Raw genomic sequence first — 17,188 nt, 5'->3', positions numbered from 1 at the left:
GGGGGAAGAGAGAGGCAGAGAGAAAGTGAGGGGTGAGGTGGGGCGAGTGTCCTGCAAAGCACAGTTCTGAACCTGAGGCACTTGGCACAGTATGTCAAAAGGGTATTAGGTATAAGATCAAACAAGTAGGATGGAGGCACGGCGATACGATAAAAGTATGTTTGATGACGAAAAATGATTTTCATACAAACAGACAGTCTTGGAGGAATGGCACAGGAAGTGCAGCACAGCAATTCAGTGGTTGTACAGTGGTTGGTGTCAATGAAAATGAGTCACAGTGAGTGAAGGCAGAATGCAGTGTCACCGTAGAGCATGGGGCATCTGGAAAGGTGGATGACTTGAGAGGCAGAGAAAATGAGTTCAGTGGAGCCGATGAAGCCACTAAGTAGCAGTACTCACGTGATGGTGCGAGTAGCGAAGACACAGTCAGGAGGACCATTGAATGTGAATATATCAATGAGGGGCATTTTCACTGAAGATTTCGGAAAGAGGGGCCCGGGGCATGGCCAGGCACTGATGGGAACAGACAGGGCCTTAGAATTGGGCCTTTGAAGAGTGGTCCGGCTAAAAGGCCTACCAGATCCCTGATAGGCCAGATGAAGGAAAAGGCAGCCTATCATTATGAGTGGAGGCTGTGATGAGGGACTCCTGAGGCCTTCTCAATGAATGAAGAAGACAGCAGCCATCTTGGAATTGCTGTGTGGTGCCAGGAACAGAAGGCCCATAGATTAACTAAATAAGCCCCAACTACAGTGCCACTGCCCCAAGTGCAGGTAGATGCACCTAAAAAGCAATGCGGTGGTTGGTGTGCTTAAAAGGGAATAAATGAAAAATAAAAGCGCTTTCTCATTCTTTTTTTAAAATAAATTCATTTTTCTTTTTTTTTTAACCATTTTTACCTTTCAACACCACAAGACTGCTTAGACCTCTCAGGGTTCCCTTCCCCAAACTGAGTCCCCTTTTAAGTTTCCAACACTAATTCAGTTTTGTCAAGATAAACTTTTGCTCCTAGTTCACTATCATGAAATAATAGGTATTGCACGTTGTTAGGCCTCTCAGGGTTCCCTTCCCCAAGCTTAGCCCACACGTCCCCCCTTTGTTTCAAACACAAGTTCAGCTTCTTAGGAAGTGCCTTTTCTTTTATATATTGTTCGTTTATACACACTTCACTTGTGAGGTACAATCAGAAACTTTTGAAATCGCATTGTTCTTTGCCACTCCTAGGCGTGACCACTCTGACCTGTAATCCCTCTTTATTCCTTGCTCCTCTGTCTAAACCTTTCACCTTCAGGTGTTCCCTGCAACCCTTCTTGTTCTTCTTTACTTCTTCCTTCTTCACACTTGCACCTCCCTTATTGTGTCTCTTGTGCACCTTATACCCTTTCTTTCCCCTTGACATGCACCCTTGCACCTGTCTTTTCTCATGCTTCCTGCACACTTGACACACTGTCCTCTCTTTCACTTTACTTTTCTTCTGCTCCACTAGTGCAACTTCCTCCTTTTCTATTATTCTGATTACTTCTTATGCTTTTTTGTCCTTTGTACACTTTATCTCATCTTCCATTCTGTGCCGCTTTAAACAGTGTCTTTCTCCCGCTCTGCTTCAGTCAAACGCATGCTCCCGAGTCTCCCACTTTTACTCACCGGGCTGGATACACAGGGTTGATGTCAGGGTCTCACCACTTGCCCCTCAGGCACCCTTGGGATCACCACACATCACAAGAGGGAACATGCATTGTTCCATACACCATCAGCAGGAGACAGGCTGCCTTACTCGGGCTCCTTGGAGGCACGGCTCCTTAGTCACACTGCAGCCCCCCATAAATACCAGGCCAGTGTCTCGGCACGCCATTCTCCTCCTTGCTTCAACTCCTACTCTTTGCTCCCTGGCTTCTTCGGTTCTTCGGCTCGGAGGCATCACCAACTCGCTCTCTTCCTTGTGAAAAAACAATCTAGTGGAGTCAGGTGTGAGTGGTCATTATTAAATGCCTGACCCTGCCTGACTATTAGTTGGCCAACTTGAGTTCTTTCCCAATGTTGTTTCTGTTGGTAATCTTGACTGCTACCGGTTGCCTCTTACTCGTCCCAGTATTGGTTTGAAATGGGGAGGGGGTGATGGAACGGTTTTGGAGGATAGATCTATTTCCCACTACTTTATCAGAGAATGGACATAGGGAAATCCTTTAGCCTGTTTTTCCCTCAAGGGGATGGTTGCCGCCTTGCACATTCCTGATGGTTGATGAAACACACATGAGTCTTGATGAAATTCCCTGTGATCTAGATTAGTATAGGATGAATGGATATTAATATCTGACGTCTGTCTTATTAGTTGGTTTTTCTTCCATCTCCACCTTGGGCAATTGACTTTTTCCTTGCTCCCCCTTGGATCATGGATGACGGGATTGAGATTATGGAATATGAGACCTGGATTAGGGTGATTGGAATCAAGGCATCCGGGACTTCCTCCTCCTCTTCTATTGCCCCTTCAGAATACTACATCTCGCCGTGGCTATTCCCACGAAGGCACCCCCAGATTCTCCTACCCAGGTGATCCTCCCTCAGCCGTCCACCCAAAGGGTTGGGATCCATGAGCGATGGCCCTCCTCTGGCCTCCTGAATAGAGGACTCTCAGGGACTTAATGGGAGAATACCCCTAGGTTTCTCATAGTAGGTTGAGGATGGGTCTGGCTGCTGCATTTTGTATGGATTGCATGGGGGCAAGGGTGATGTTAGGGAGCCCACTGAATGGAGCATTGCCGTAGTGCAGCTGGGAGGGAACCAGTGCAAGGATTGCAATGTGGAAGTCGTCAGGTGGAAGGATTTGTCTGATGTTTCGTAGGAGGTGCAGTCATAGGTTGCATGTTTTGGGGACATCAGCTATGTGGTGTGTAACGGAAAGGTGGGGGTTGATGGTGAAGCTATGGGATTTAACTGTTGTGGAGAGGGATAAGTGTGGGCTGTCTTTGATAAGTTCTTTGATCCAGCGAGTGAGTTTGGGGTGGTTGTCTGGGGGAGGTGGAAGTATTTGGGTTGAACAGTGGGTGGCTATCTAGATGGTAATATTGGAGAGACAGATTTTAAGTGTGTGGAATTGTGAGAGGGATGAGATTTGGAAGTATATTTACATGTCATCTGCGTTTTGATGGAAATGCACATTATGTTAAGTATCTGTTAAAGGGATTCCACATATATTTTGAGGAGTGGAGATGAGTAGGAGTCTTGCGGTGTGCCGGACTGGAACGGGAAGGGGTCGGTCAAAGAGGGTGCATGGAGATAGTGTGTCCTGTCAGTAAAGAAGCAGGTGAACCACTGGAGGACTAAAACTATTATAACCACTAGAATTCTAGCACAATAATTTTAAAACTATTAATGCACATATCCGTGTCTGCATTTAGATGCAGTCTAAAGAATATGCGGCAACTATGACAAAGCGCAACCTGAATTGGGGACAACGATTGAGATGTATCAAATTACTTACACTATCCTGCCTGCATAACCATTACATTCAATAGTAAAGTTGTTTAGCTCGTAATGTATCGCTGTCAACTTCACATTCTTTACAGATAAACAGCCTAATGGCCAACCATTTCGTATGTAAATTACTGAAAATTTGTATATCATGGTTTTGAAATTCTACCAGATCTATGCCATGTGTAGTAACCACCATTAGTAAACAGATCTGGTTGAACATTTCTAAAACCTGTTGTCACCGTGAAAAATTGCATAATCAGAAAATGTTTCCGTACTCAAAATCATTCGGTCATCTGAAGACAAGGGACAGCCCAAATCTGTTGCCCCTTGTATTCTTTTATTATGAGTCAATATGGCACATTTTTGATGGTTACAGTTTCTTAAAGAGCGATTCAAGCGCCTCATTAACATCTGGCTCCATGTGATCACCGAAAGGAGAGTGGGGCTTCTAATCCTGTTTGGTACTCAGTGAGGAAGGTGTAGATTTATTCTTATTTGCCGCCTTATTCTTCAGAATGCGTTCTTTACTCCTCTGTTCTGGTGACATCGACTTCTGGGGCTGCCATTGCTGAATTGTTGGGCACCTTGTAGCCTCATGAAGTGTTATGTTGTTAGCTTTGCTCATAGTTTTTATGCTCTACGCCTTCTGTTTCTTATTTTTTTGAGATGGTGTTAATAATTGATGGGTCGTTAAATCAAAGTGTGACTCTTTATTATCAAAGATGTATTGCAAGGTTCAATAATGAGTTGCTAAGCTTCCTTTTGTTATCCACTTGGTTTTAAGATCTTTTTTGTTTATTGCCACCTCCTTTTTTTTAGGTCTATTAGTCAATGAAATAATTGAATCTTCTAGCACACTTTCAGCAGTAGCCCCAATCACTTAAGTACATTTACTTGTAAGATCATTAACAGAATGGGCATTGCTGATTACAGTGTGTGGGACTCTGTCCATGTTATTATTTGAACTTGCATGTTGTACATCACACTGATTAGTTTCCATTAGCCTTTCAAAAAATCACTTCTTTTAGTTGCAAGCAACTGACTCTCTTGAGAAGTACAAATAAGGCCTGGCATAGCCTTTATGAGCTCCAAGCAAATGGTTCTCCATGAAGCTCTGTGTTAGTATGTACGTCAGCCAGAAGAACATCATATAACTTCACTAGTGACTGTAGAAGAACCAACAGAATCCCAAGAGGAGGCGGTGTCAGTGTTAAAAACCTAGCAGACCCCAACCTTTTTATCAATAGCAGGCGTAGCTCCCACTGCCCAAATAACTGTGATTCTGTCATCCCCCTCTTACCGATGGGCAAACTGTGCAGGAGACAACATTGGGGAAGTTGCCCAACAATGGCTGACATAACAAAAGACTCAATGAATGTTCATCTTTATAATTGCAAGGATGTGTAGCAGATTTCAAGGCTTACCACAGTATGCCAGCAAAAATCTCAAACAGCCTGCTCATCTAATCTACCTAAAGCAATTTGATGACATCCTTCTTGCTAAAAAAGGAAAGGTGTACAGTGCATCTTTGGGGGAAGGGAATCTCCTCAAGATACCTTTACTTCATTGTGCAGAAGAAAGGGATTAAGGAGGAGTTCACACACTTTCTCTATCAGAAGAGAAAGCATATGTGGGTCACATTTAGAGTGTTGGCTATGACATATATAATCCTAAATGTTAGAGTAGGTGATTGGCTAGTAGTCTTTGATCCACAGGACACTTACTTTCATAGCCACAGCAAAGAGAGGCACAGGTGTATTCTTAGTTCTGTCAGCAGTGTCATTACTGCAAGGTGCTTCACTTTGACCTAGAATTGGCTCATTGAGCATTCTCCAAATGCAATGCACTGGTAGCAGCTTTTTTGGCATATTTGTATTTTGGCCAATTGGCTGTCCCATGCGTCAACAAAGTACTTTCTATATCAATCTGTTTTCAAATTTGTAGCCCAGCTGAGACTTGTGGTGTCTAAGTATAAGTCTACTTTGCAACAGAAACATTCATCTTCAATACCTTGGAGCTCCCATTGACAACTAGTTAGAGGTGAAATATTTCAGTCCAAGGATATGTCTGGCACTAGACAACAGTCCTTGTCTCGTGGTGGGACAGGTCCCCTCTTTTCTGGGTTCGCTTCACTTGGAGAGTTGATCTGTCTACTGCCTTGCAAAATGGGAAAAGCCCTTGCATTTTCTTTCCTGGAGTCCAGCTGTTTGGGAAATGTCCTTTTGATGCCCTCTTTAGAATGTATTGTTTATACTTTTCCTCTGCTTCCCTTGATTACATGAGCAGTATTGAAGCTCAAGGAATGCAAGAGCACAATCGTAATATATGCCCTGCTTGTCATCAAAAGTGGAGATGCAGATTTTCTTCACCTAGCAGGTTCTATGCACAAGAAACTGCTTTGAAGACCGAATCATTTCTCTACCCCCCCTCCACCCATTTCCTACACGAACACTTTCTCACAGTGTGAATGACAACGGACTAATATCCAAGGCATTTACCTGACATGTCCCAACACAAGGGTTAGGCAAAGTGAGGTAATTACTGGCAACTACACACACCTGACTACCCTTTCCCTTCCCCATATGGATAAAAGGCAGACACAAGAGCACACTCCGAGCAAGGCTGAATGCACGAGGAAGCAGCCCTTCCAGGCGACAGTTCAAATGGAGAAGAAAGGCAGCGAGACCTGAAAGGACATCAAGGAGGGAGTTGCCCTTCTCAACCCTGACCCGCAAAGCCTCCGATGAAAGGAACATAAGACCGGGAATCGCAGGTGGTGCGACTGATGTTAAGCGTTATATGTCACCCTCCCGGTCTGAGAGCCAGGGTGGGGAGACGAGATTGCCACTGTGGTACCGTCTTTGACTCCCGTGGCAAAAGAACCGCCAACGAGTTCAGCACAGTCGGTGAGTTGGAAGAACCTGATAGTCGAACTTTAAGAAGAAAAATATACCCCTCTTCTGCACAAACACACTGTGTTGAATATTGTAAGTAACGGAACAACAAGTACCAGGAGGCCATAGAGAAAGCGGTATAAGGTGATAAGGTTGTCATACAAGGGTGGAGCCAAATCCCTTATACAACATAACAGAACTTTTATTATATTGGCAATGGCATTTTCACCCGGCAGAGGGGCACGCCGTGCAAACTGTGATGATATGAAGCCCGCACTTGACGTAGGCTACCTGAGTAACCTAGCGAGACGAGATCACCCTTTGGAAGTCTGTTTACATCTGCAAGCCCTCTGGAAGGTCTGAGCCCTGATGAGGGGGACCTCACTTAACCAAAGGGGTTGTTTAAAAAGACATAAAGCCTCACTGGGGGCTTTAGTGAAAGCTTGACTGGGGCCTATAGAGAAAGCCTGACTGGGGTCTGAAACCCGGACTTAAGTTAGACTTTTTGTTGAAACTAAACTGTTATTGTGGCAAATGTGAACCCGACTGAGGAATGCATGCGAATCAGTATGAACCCGACTGGGATGTCCACAGTGAGTGGTTGGTCTGAACCCGACTGAGGGAGGCTGATGACTGAGAAAAGGAATGGAGCCAAGCTGAGGGGGATCGAAGGGTGAATGGTTTAGACTAGGTGTTTATCACACTCATTTTACAGTTTAATAGACATCCTTGAACTATGATCACTTGTGTCTGTCTTACTTTGATACCATGCCTTTCTTACATATGGTGTTAGAATGGGATATGATTCAACTGATATGATTCAACTGATAAAAACTGAAACCCACGCGCACCAGAAGGGGAAAATAGAATATTTGAACTCCTGGACTCTGACCGCGTATCCACACTAAAAGAGGCATTGGTCTCCCAACTTCAGATCCCGACTATTCAACAGGATCTGTTAAGACTCGGGTATTATTGGACACCCTTCCTCTTTCACATTATCATATACAACAGTGTGATTGCATACTACTGAAAGTTTGACCCATCTTTACCTTTATTAGAACTAGTGCTTTGCCTCCCACTCCCACTTCTAACCTTTTTCTTGGCACCCAATTGTCATCCATCACAGGGCCTTCAGGAGTAGAGATTAACTTACCAAACACTCTTCCTTCGGCTGACTTGGACGAATCAGAAGACTTTCCGACCTTATCCGAGGGAGTTGAGTTGTTTCTTTTCCGATTCAGAACCCTCCACTGAGGGAACCCTTACACTACCGGAAGAAATAGCCGACCTAGACAATGTCATCGCCCAGTTAGCGGCCTATTAGATGCAGGCCGAGGCTAGACTACAAGAACATTTGACTAAATTGATTGCTATTTCCACCAGGTTGTAAGTTCCCAGCCTTTGAAACATACGTGGGTCACTGCTGTGTTTCGGGGTGGGGGTGGGGTTGGAGGAGGTCTACTCTCGTTCCAGTCTCATGCCATTTCTACTACAAATCTAAATGGAATGATTTCCCTCCAAATACAGGTCTTTATCGAGCACCCCAGTTTTTGGCTGCCGGGCCTCAGACCACCTAGATTCAGAGATTGCACTAGTATGTACAAAAGACAATCTCCTACAGATCCCATATGAAGGTGATGCAGGACCTCACAGGCTCCTAGATCTATCAATGGTGTTTGAAGCTCTTGGCTATTAAATAAACATGCAAAAAACTCAAAAAGACGGTGGGAGTGACATAAACAAGACACCATTTTAAAAATCTTTTTATAGGCAATATGATCTCCACAGTTGGTCTTTCACAAGTTTTGAGCATGATCTGTGTAACCCTTTCCCTACTATTCACATGACTCTCCGGTCTCTATAGGACCCAGTAGAAAACAGACGACAGGTAGCCAATGTTTTTATCATATCTCTATATCCCGTAAATTTTCCTCCATACTTCTGAAATGACATTACACACATATGGGCCCTGTACCAGAAGTAGAGGAGACACTATGGTGACTAAAGTACGTTTGAGCCACTGGGGGTTGGAGCACAGCTAATTAACCTTCACCCATTCAAAGGCAGTGACTGGCATCAGGCAGGATCCTCCAACTAGTCAAATATGAATATGTCCAATTTAACATCGGAGACCCGTCTCGCAATAATATGAGGCTAAAACAGTCAGCATCATCCTGGATTTGACAGTATCTATAAACATGCAAGTCTGCTCCACTGTGAACTCTGCAAACTATGGCTTATTCCACTACTTCACATTAGAAACAAGGGTAGCGGGCACCCCCTCAATAAACAAGATAAATGAAAGCAATTGAATATTATGTAATTATATTGGGATAGCCAACAAATCATCACAGGTGGTATCAATAGCCCAGAATTCATGACTGAAATAAGGAAGGTTGGGGAGCTCACACCGGATGTCTACATGCCAGAGGTCTGTGGCTTCCAGAGAAGAATCTGCACTACCGTGTCTGAGAGGCAAGGTGGTGAGGATCTTCAGTATCATCCACGATGTTCTACATCAGGAAATAAGAGGGCACTCGATCCCCAGCGCTCTCTGAGGAAGCTCAGGACTTGTGGCATTGGGCCATCGGACAGGAGATGTTCCTTGTCCCGTTCCACCTGGCAGGCGTCAAGAACAGCATAGCTGACTCCCTCAACAGGGAGCTGCGCTCCTGACACAAGTGGGAACTTCGTCAGGATCAGGTGGAACGCCTGTTCATCAGGTGGGGCAGCCCTCTGATCGAGCTTTGTGCCACGGCGATGAGCTCAAAATTCCAGATGTTTGCCAGCATGTTCCACCAACCGAGGAGCATGGGGAACGTGTTCTCCTTCCTGTGGGAAGGTCTGTTTCTGTACACTTCCCCTGTTTCCTCTCCTGCTAAGTGTGATCAGCGCACTCAGATAGTGACGGTGTAAAATGATACTCATCGCCCGGCGTGGCCGAGGCAGGTTTGGTATTCGGACCTACTCAGCCTGTCAGTGGTGCCTCCAGTTAAGTTGCTGGTACTTCCTGATCTGCTCACATGGGAGGAAGGCGCAATCCTTCATCACGAACCAGGATCTCTGAACCTGAAGGCATGGCTCCTGCAGCCTAGAGTTTGGAGGTTTTGAGTTGCCAGCAGGCTGCAGGGAGGTCCTCGCCAAACCAGGTCGTCGTTGACTCTAAAGTGCTATGGCCATAAGCGGAAGCATTTTGCTACGTGGTGCCGGTCGCAGAAGATTACCCCTCTTAGGGTCACGGCTCCACTGATTTTCTTCCATACGTGCTGTTCTTGGCAAAAGCTGGGCTGGCTCACGCATCCATCAAGGTACACCTGGAGGCCATTGCATGCTACACCAGATCCCCGGGAAGATCCTCGATGTGGTCTCACAGACTCGTAAAGGATTTCCTCATATTTTCTTTCTCGATATATCCCTCCTGTGAAGGCACCTGCCCCGGCATGGGAACTCAACGTGGTCCTGAAAAGACTCGTGGGGGCACCTTTCGAACCTATGTATCAAGCCCCACTCGGGTTTCTCTCATGGAAGACCGCATTCCTTGTGGGCTTCACCTCAGTCAGATGTGGGGGGTGAGAACCAGGCCCTATACTGCATGCTGCCGTATCTGACTTTCCATGAATCAAGGGTGGTACGCGTACGCACCCCACTTTGGCACCAAAGGTTCTGCCCGAATTCCACCTCAATGAGCTTTTGATGTTGCCTGTTTTCAATTGTTTGTTAACTTTGGACCTGTAAACCATGGGAAGGCCTTGTCCAAGGCTTTCATCTCAAGATATCTCTCCGGCTGCATCATGCACTGTCATCGGCTGGCAAACAGGCCTCTGCCGGGCCGTCCGAGAGCCCACTCCACCCGAGCGATCGCTGCGATGATGGCGTTCCTTTCTGGTGTGCCCCTGCTCGACATCTGTAGGGCTGCAACGTGGAGGTCCGTGCATACCTTCACAAAGTTCTACTGCATCGACAGGGATTCCAGGGAGGAGTTCAGTGTTGGCCAGACAGTACTACGCAATCTGTTCGATTGAGGTGAGTCTGTTCCAGGGGTAAGTGTTAATTGCTTCTGTTGAGCCTTGCCACCTCCCATGGTTATTTAATGTGTACTACTGTATCTTCGTTATTCATGAGCATGTGATCCATGCCATACCCCATGCCGGAGAAGGTTTAAGTTACTTACCTGTAACTATTGTTCTCCAGCATGGGTCTGGCATGGAGTCACATGCGAACCCTCCCTGCGGTCCCTCTGCAGCTCTTCTTGGTCATGCTGCTACTTTACATGCTTACCCAATCTGAAGATACTGCCAAGAGCGGGACTTAAGAAGAGGACTATCATTGGATGGGGGCAGTATGACCCAGAGGATAGTGATTGGTTTAGAGGAGAAATAGTTTTAAAGTAAAAATGACTGTTTCTTTTACCAAGGATTCCCAGCCTGACAACAGGGAATATTCATGAGCATGTGAATCCATGGCAGACCCATGCTGGAGAAAAATAGTTACAGGTAAGTAGCTTAAACCTTATTGCAATGCACTACTCTGTGGCATGCCCCACATTTCACATATTTTAAGATGTCTGGATTAGCTCCCCAGAAAGACCAGGCTAACGTTCAAAGCCTTCTCACCGTCCCACAATTGGTAGTCTGGCATCTATATCAGTAAAAGATTTAGCAGTCACCTTTAATTCATGCTGCTGCGCTCCTAGCCAAAACACCAATTAATTGTCTGATGCTTGAGCCATTGGCTCATTTCAGATCTTTGCAGCCAAACTATAGAACACTCCTCCAAAAGAAGGTCGTCTAAACCCAAATTTACTTCCTTCTACACACTCCTCTTCTGCGCCTTCGTTATTACCTTTGGATCACACTTTTTAACCATATGGTGGTAAGCGCTTCAGAAATAAATTCAATAAATAAATGGGGTTGTGTCTACAGTAAAAGATACTCACGATGGAAATTAGGATTCAAGGTATTTATTTTTACTGACTATAAGTAACTGTAAAGAGATAACAGTTGAATCATAAGAATCATTGACTTTTGGCATTTTTTCTTTAGGGCAAGAAACATGCTCAGAAAGTACGCATTTATTTTCAAAGAACAAATGAACAGGAACCAGAGGAAGTGCATTATAAGAAAATAAGCGCAGATCAGATGACTTTTCAGGTGAGATTTCCTCTTCAATTTCACAAAGCCATCAAACCGCCAAATTGATTGTCTTCAGGATTCTAATTCGAGGTCTTGCTTGGTTTCAGATGGATGGAAATGAGGTATCTGATGAAAACAAGTTTTGCAAGCTTTGCAGTATGGTTTTTAGCTCGGCAGTTGTTGCCCAATCTCATTATGTGGGAAAGATCCATGCTAAGAAGCTGAAGAATTTAACTGCAGAACAGGCTGCGCTCTTCTCCCCAGCGGTAACAATCGCACAAAGGATTGTGTACAATGAAAGTGACAAGGGTTAGTACAAGCTTTAAATGGTCTATTATCTTTGGTGAAGCATTATACTGGAGCTTATTTTTTTGAATTGCTAATGTGTCGGGGTTGTCTAACATTTACCCTGCCAACGGAGGATCTCTGGGACAAACAGCTTTAAAATGGTCCTGGGGGCTCAAGAGCAGACTGTGGCTTCCAACCTTTGCAGGTCAAGAATACGGCTAACTGCATCCTTAGGACAAAATAAGCGTATGTGTGTTTGTGTGTGAGATCTTCCATTTGAGCCAAATGACACATGCCACAACTCCACCTAGTAACCATTGCTGGAAGTGTACCTCCTGCTCAAGCCACATCAGCAAGCCATTTTGGGTATGCAAATTAGCTCAAATGCATGCCCTTTGCTCCAGAAAATTGCCTTTCTCTTACAGGGCAGTGCCACTTTATATATAGCTCAAGCAACCCAAGACAGCAAGAAAAACATTTCTCAAGACTGTAGACAACTACATGTATATGTTTATTAATTCTGGCAAAAAGTAAAGTCTACAAACAGTAGAAATAAAGGTAAGGTACAAACACACTATACCACTACCAATCCAACCTCAATTTGGTATGGTATTGATGTTACCTGAATAATATTTGAGGTGTGTGTTAAGGTTGTATTTGTAGTGGTATGGCACGAGTGTTTATATTTCAATAACCCATCTACCTTAAAGGTTGTTATCATCTTGTACAACTTGAGCTATAATAATCTTAGACGGAAGGGTTGCAAACCCATTTTTATTATTAGAGGCTTAAGAAAGAATTACTTATTTGCTTGGGGATTTCGTTCATTTCTTGTTCTCAATATCATTTGTACGTTTCTTGTAAACAAGCAATATCTGGTTGAGATTTTGAAAGCTTTGATAAAATGCTTGGGCGTTTAACTGGACCAGAAATACCGTCATCATTCCAAGAAGTAAATTTCAGTACCATTTATAGAAAGAATTGAATAATAAAACTGTACAGATAAAAAGAAGAACATGGTAACTAGTGCAGTTTTCTTAATAGTGTGAAGAGGAACTTAAAGTAAAAATGTTTAATCTTTTGGCGAGAGCACATTCTAACCGGGATATAAAGCCCCTGTAGAGAGGAATGTGTCATACAGAAGTACAAAAGGATATAGTGAAACATAAAAAAACAAATAAACATGCATTTCATGGAAAGCATGCTGAGCAAATATGGAAAAACCTATAACTATAGTTGAGAAACCATCAGAGCAGGATGAAAGCTCCTCTGGATTCTGACAATAAAGAGCAGAGTCATGTGCAATGCATCTATGGATGAGCATAAAGAGGGAAACCAATATTTCTTGAAATACGAAACCAATGGGAATTTGCATAAGAAATGCCATATCCAAAAGTCAAAACTATTTTTTTTTCCATGAAATATTTTTATTGTTTTATAGATACAAACAAAACAAGTAGGCAAAACAAAAGAAACTAAATAACACTTAATTACTGCATTCATTTTGATCGCTTATATCAGTTCTCCATGCAGCATTCAGTGTCTCTATGGGTCCTCTTTGCCCCCCCCTTCAGTGGTCTTCCCATTTCTGCCATACCTTGGCCGCTTTCTCCGGGCACCTCCTTGTGGTATATACTCTCGTTTCCATTGGCACACACATGTCTACATCCGTTACCCATTTCTGTGGTGATGTAGCTGAGCCCCACAATTGAGCAATATTTCTTTTTGCAAAGCCTGTGGCTGTTGCAAACATAAGTTTTTCGTATCTCGATAAATCTATATCCGAGTCGATTCCCAGTATTAGAAGTTTGGGGTCCCTCGGTATCTCGCGGCCAATCACTGTTGACAGTCTATCGCATCATTTTTGCCAGAATCTTTGTATCTGCGGACATTCCCACAGGACATGGAAGAAGGTTCCTCTCAGATGATGACATTGTAAACAGTTGGGGTCCGTCGCTCTTTCCTATTGGTGCAAGGCCTCTCTGGGGTAGTAAACCCTAAGTAGAATTTTTAGCTGAATCAGCCTGATTCTTGCCGAAATTGCTGACTCTCGAGGGTACATAAGGGCCACAGTCCAGTCCTCTGTTAGTATTGGGCCCACATCTCTTTCCCATTTCCCATTTCTCTTTAAGTTCTGTGAGCTCCTTTGTGGCAAACAAATTGATGGCATTATACATTGTAGAGGTTATTTTGTGTGCAATCCGCTCCATCACTATGTTTCTTTTCGGGGTGCACTCTGGTATATTAGGGAGGTCTATCTCGCTTGCAGTGAGTGCATGTCTCATTTGCCGATAGTGGAAGTGTTCTGTGATGGGAAGGTCGAATTCATCCCTTAGGACTTGGACTGTCTTAATTTCTCCATCCCCTACCATGTCTTTTAATGTCACTATCCCCGCCTCTTACCAGGCTGCCCACTTGGGGATTTCTTTAAGTTCCGGGAGATGTTTATTACACCACAGGGGTTGTTTCATTGTGACTTTCCCCTCCCAACCCAGGTGTCGATGTGGATCTATCCAGATCTGCGTTCTCTGGGTAGCCATTGCGGGTGTGCTTTGTCGTCTTTTCTTTTGAGGGAGGCTCTCTATCGGGGTAATCCCGTGCTCCGTCTGGGTATCTGTTCTGTTGTGTGGTAGCATTGGGTCGTTATGCAGGATATCATTCACTACTGACATTTGGGCTGCCCAGTAGTACGTTGTAGATGTGGGAGTCCAATTCCTACTTCCTATATTGAGCGCTGTAGGGTTTTCAGTGCAATTCGGGGATGCCCACCTCCCCACAGCAACTTCCTAAGTGTCTCATCTATTTTGCGAAATTCTATCTTCGGCATATCTAGTGGTGCATTCTGCAGGATGTATAAAAACCGGGGGAGGGCCAGCATCTTGAATAAGGCAGCTCTCCCTAGGAGGGTGAGCGGAAGGGTCATCCAGTGCCTCACATCATTCACGAACCTGTCTCTCACTGGGTGCAGGTTCTTCTCTATATATTGGGTTAGGTCTGCCATGATTTGTATCCCAAGGTATCGGAACTGCCCTTTCTCAATTTTAAATGGGTAATAATCTAGTCCTCTGATCGGAAATAACAGGGATTTGTCATAGTTTACCCTTGGTCCGCTAAAATCCCCCTAGGTATTTAATATATTCGTAACAATGGGGCAGGAGACTGCTGGGTCACTCAGGTAGACTAGCAGATCGTCTGCGTATAGGGACACCCTGTCCTCCCATTTCTGTGCCCAATGGAACCCCTTCCAATCCAGGGAGTCTTGCAGCATTATCGCTAGTGGTTCAATTGCCAATGCGAATAACATCGCAGAGAGGGGACAGCCCTGTCTGGTGCCCTTCCCAAGTGCTATAGTACGTGAGGACCAGTAATTGACTCTGGTTTCTGCCATCGGGGCATTGTATAGAAACTTGACCCAGCTTGTAAATTGAGCTCCAAATCCCATTCTGCCCATGATGAGCCACAAGGCTTCCCAGTGAACCGAATCAAAGGCTTTCTCAAAGTCAATGGTGAGAAGTGCCAGTGGGTCCTGTAGAGTGGGTGATCTCTCAATGGCAAATTGAAGTATATGAATGTTCATTCACGTGGATCTTTGTGGCATGAAGCCACATTGGTCCGGGTGGGTCAGGGAGGGTATCACTGCTGGTAGTCTATTGGCCAATATCTTTGCCAGTATTTTGGCTTCAGTGTTTATGAGAGATTGGACGGTATGAACTGCATGCATCTTGAGGTTTACCTTCCTTGTGTATTACCACTATATTGGCTTTCCTTGGATCCGGCAGGAGGATGCCATTCTCCTTTGCATGTAAAAACATTTTAAGCATGTGTGGCGCCACTTCTCCGGTGCCAATCTTCTTCCACATTTCCACTGGAAAGTCATTAGGCCCTGGGGTTTTCCCATTTTGGAGCTGGGAGATGGCTGTCATCGGTTCTTCCTCCGTTATTTCGGCTTCGAGATTCAGCGTTTTTGTTTCGTTTAGTGCTGGAATGGTTAATGTGTCTAATATGCCTGGGTCCATCAGGGTCGTTGGCGGGGCATATAGTTTTTCGTAATTGGTTGCAAAGGCTTCCGCGATGTCCGCATCCGTTGAGACCCATTCAGTGTTTGTAGTGCTTATCCGTCGGACCTGAAGATGACACTCCTCTCTCTTTTCCAACCATGCCAGCATCTTACTGGCTTTGTCGCCTGTTTCATATATCCTGGCACGCATAGTTCTGTGCGCATGTTTCGCACACGTCAGCGCGATGTTATATAGCTTCTTTTGCGCCATTTGTAATGAAATGTTGTGCTCCCCTGCTCCCGAGCTTGTGAATTTCTCCTCAGCACGTCTCACCTCCGCCTCTGCTTTCTCCACGTCTCGCTGGTGCGATTTTTTTTTTTTTATGTGCTGTGGTCCAACTCAGAATTTCGCCTCTTAGAGTTGCCTTATATGCTTCCGATACTATTCCCGCATCATCCACGGAGTCCTTGTTTAATTCAAAGTATGTTGCAGTTGCTTCTTGGATTTTCTCTGTTAATTCTGGAAATCCTAGATAATATGCGTTCAGTCGCCACTTCGGTGGAGGTTGGGGTCTTTCTATCTCGAGCAGCATCGGGAGCGGGGAGTGATCCGATATTCCCCGGGGATGCAGGGTTGCTTCAATCACTTTGTGTATGTCTTCGCCAGGAAGAAAAAAGTAGTCTAGCCTGGACATCGACCCGTGTGCACCCGAGTGAAATGAGAATTGCTTCTCCTCTGGATGGAGGTCTCTCCATGCGTCCTTCAGGCCCAGTGCAGATGTAAAACTCGCAAGTTTAGTTGACAGTGTCGGATTTCTTCCTCTTTGATGTGTGCGATCCTCAGTAATGTTCATCACGTCATTGAAGTCTCCGCCCATTACCAGTGTATCCTTTGGGTTGTTTGCTATTATTGGCGTGATCTCCTCAAGTAGGTCTGTCATTAGTGCTGGGGGTGAATAAATTGCCAATGTGGCTATGGTTTGATTCCACAATGTGCCTTTCATAAAGACAAATCTGCCTACAGGGTCCTGGATCACCTTTGCTACGTCAATCGGTATTCTTTTGTTTATCAACATTAATACTCCCCTCGAACCCATGGAAAACCCCGCATGAAATGCTGTTTTATACTTGGTTCTCTTGAAGAATTGGCAGTTCGTGCCCGCCAGGTGTGTTTAGTGAGCATCACTATATCTGGGTTGTGCCGATTTACATATTGTGTTACTAGCCTTCTTTTTATACTGTTCCCAGGCCATTCACATTCCATGTCATGAAGGCAAGCTTCTTTCCCCTATTTGCAGTTGTGGCCATCATATCCTGAGTTTCTAGCTGTATACGGGTGGTTGTCCCTTGCGATCTTCATGTATGCCGCATTCGATGTAGCCCCGATGGGCCAAGTGTCAATT

General features: G+C 44.8%; 1 protein-coding gene across 9 annotated transcripts in view; it reads left to right on the top strand.

The window, feature by feature from the left end:
• The window catches only part of KRCC1 (lysine rich coiled-coil 1), a 520,596-nt gene that overhangs the window by 246,442 nt on the left and 256,966 nt on the right, over positions 1-17,188 (top strand). For all 9 annotated transcript variants that reach the window (XM_069632191.1, XM_069632194.1, XM_069632195.1 and 6 more), the window contains exons 3-4: positions 11,411-11,518; positions 11,608-11,809. In XM_069632191.1, coding sequence (XP_069488292.1) covers positions 11,411-11,518; positions 11,608-11,809 — 310 coding nt within the window. The remainder of the gene's footprint in view (positions 1-11,410; positions 11,519-11,607; positions 11,810-17,188) is intronic.

This window comes from Ambystoma mexicanum, chromosome 6q, assembly GCF_040938575.1.
Source record: "Ambystoma mexicanum isolate Mex_15411 chromosome 6q, UKY_AmexF1_1, whole genome shotgun sequence".
NCBI lineage: Eukaryota > Metazoa > Chordata > Amphibia > Caudata > Ambystomatidae > Ambystoma > Ambystoma mexicanum.
Note: the sequence above shows the minus strand (reverse complement) of the source record. Positions and strands in the feature narration are given on the sequence as shown.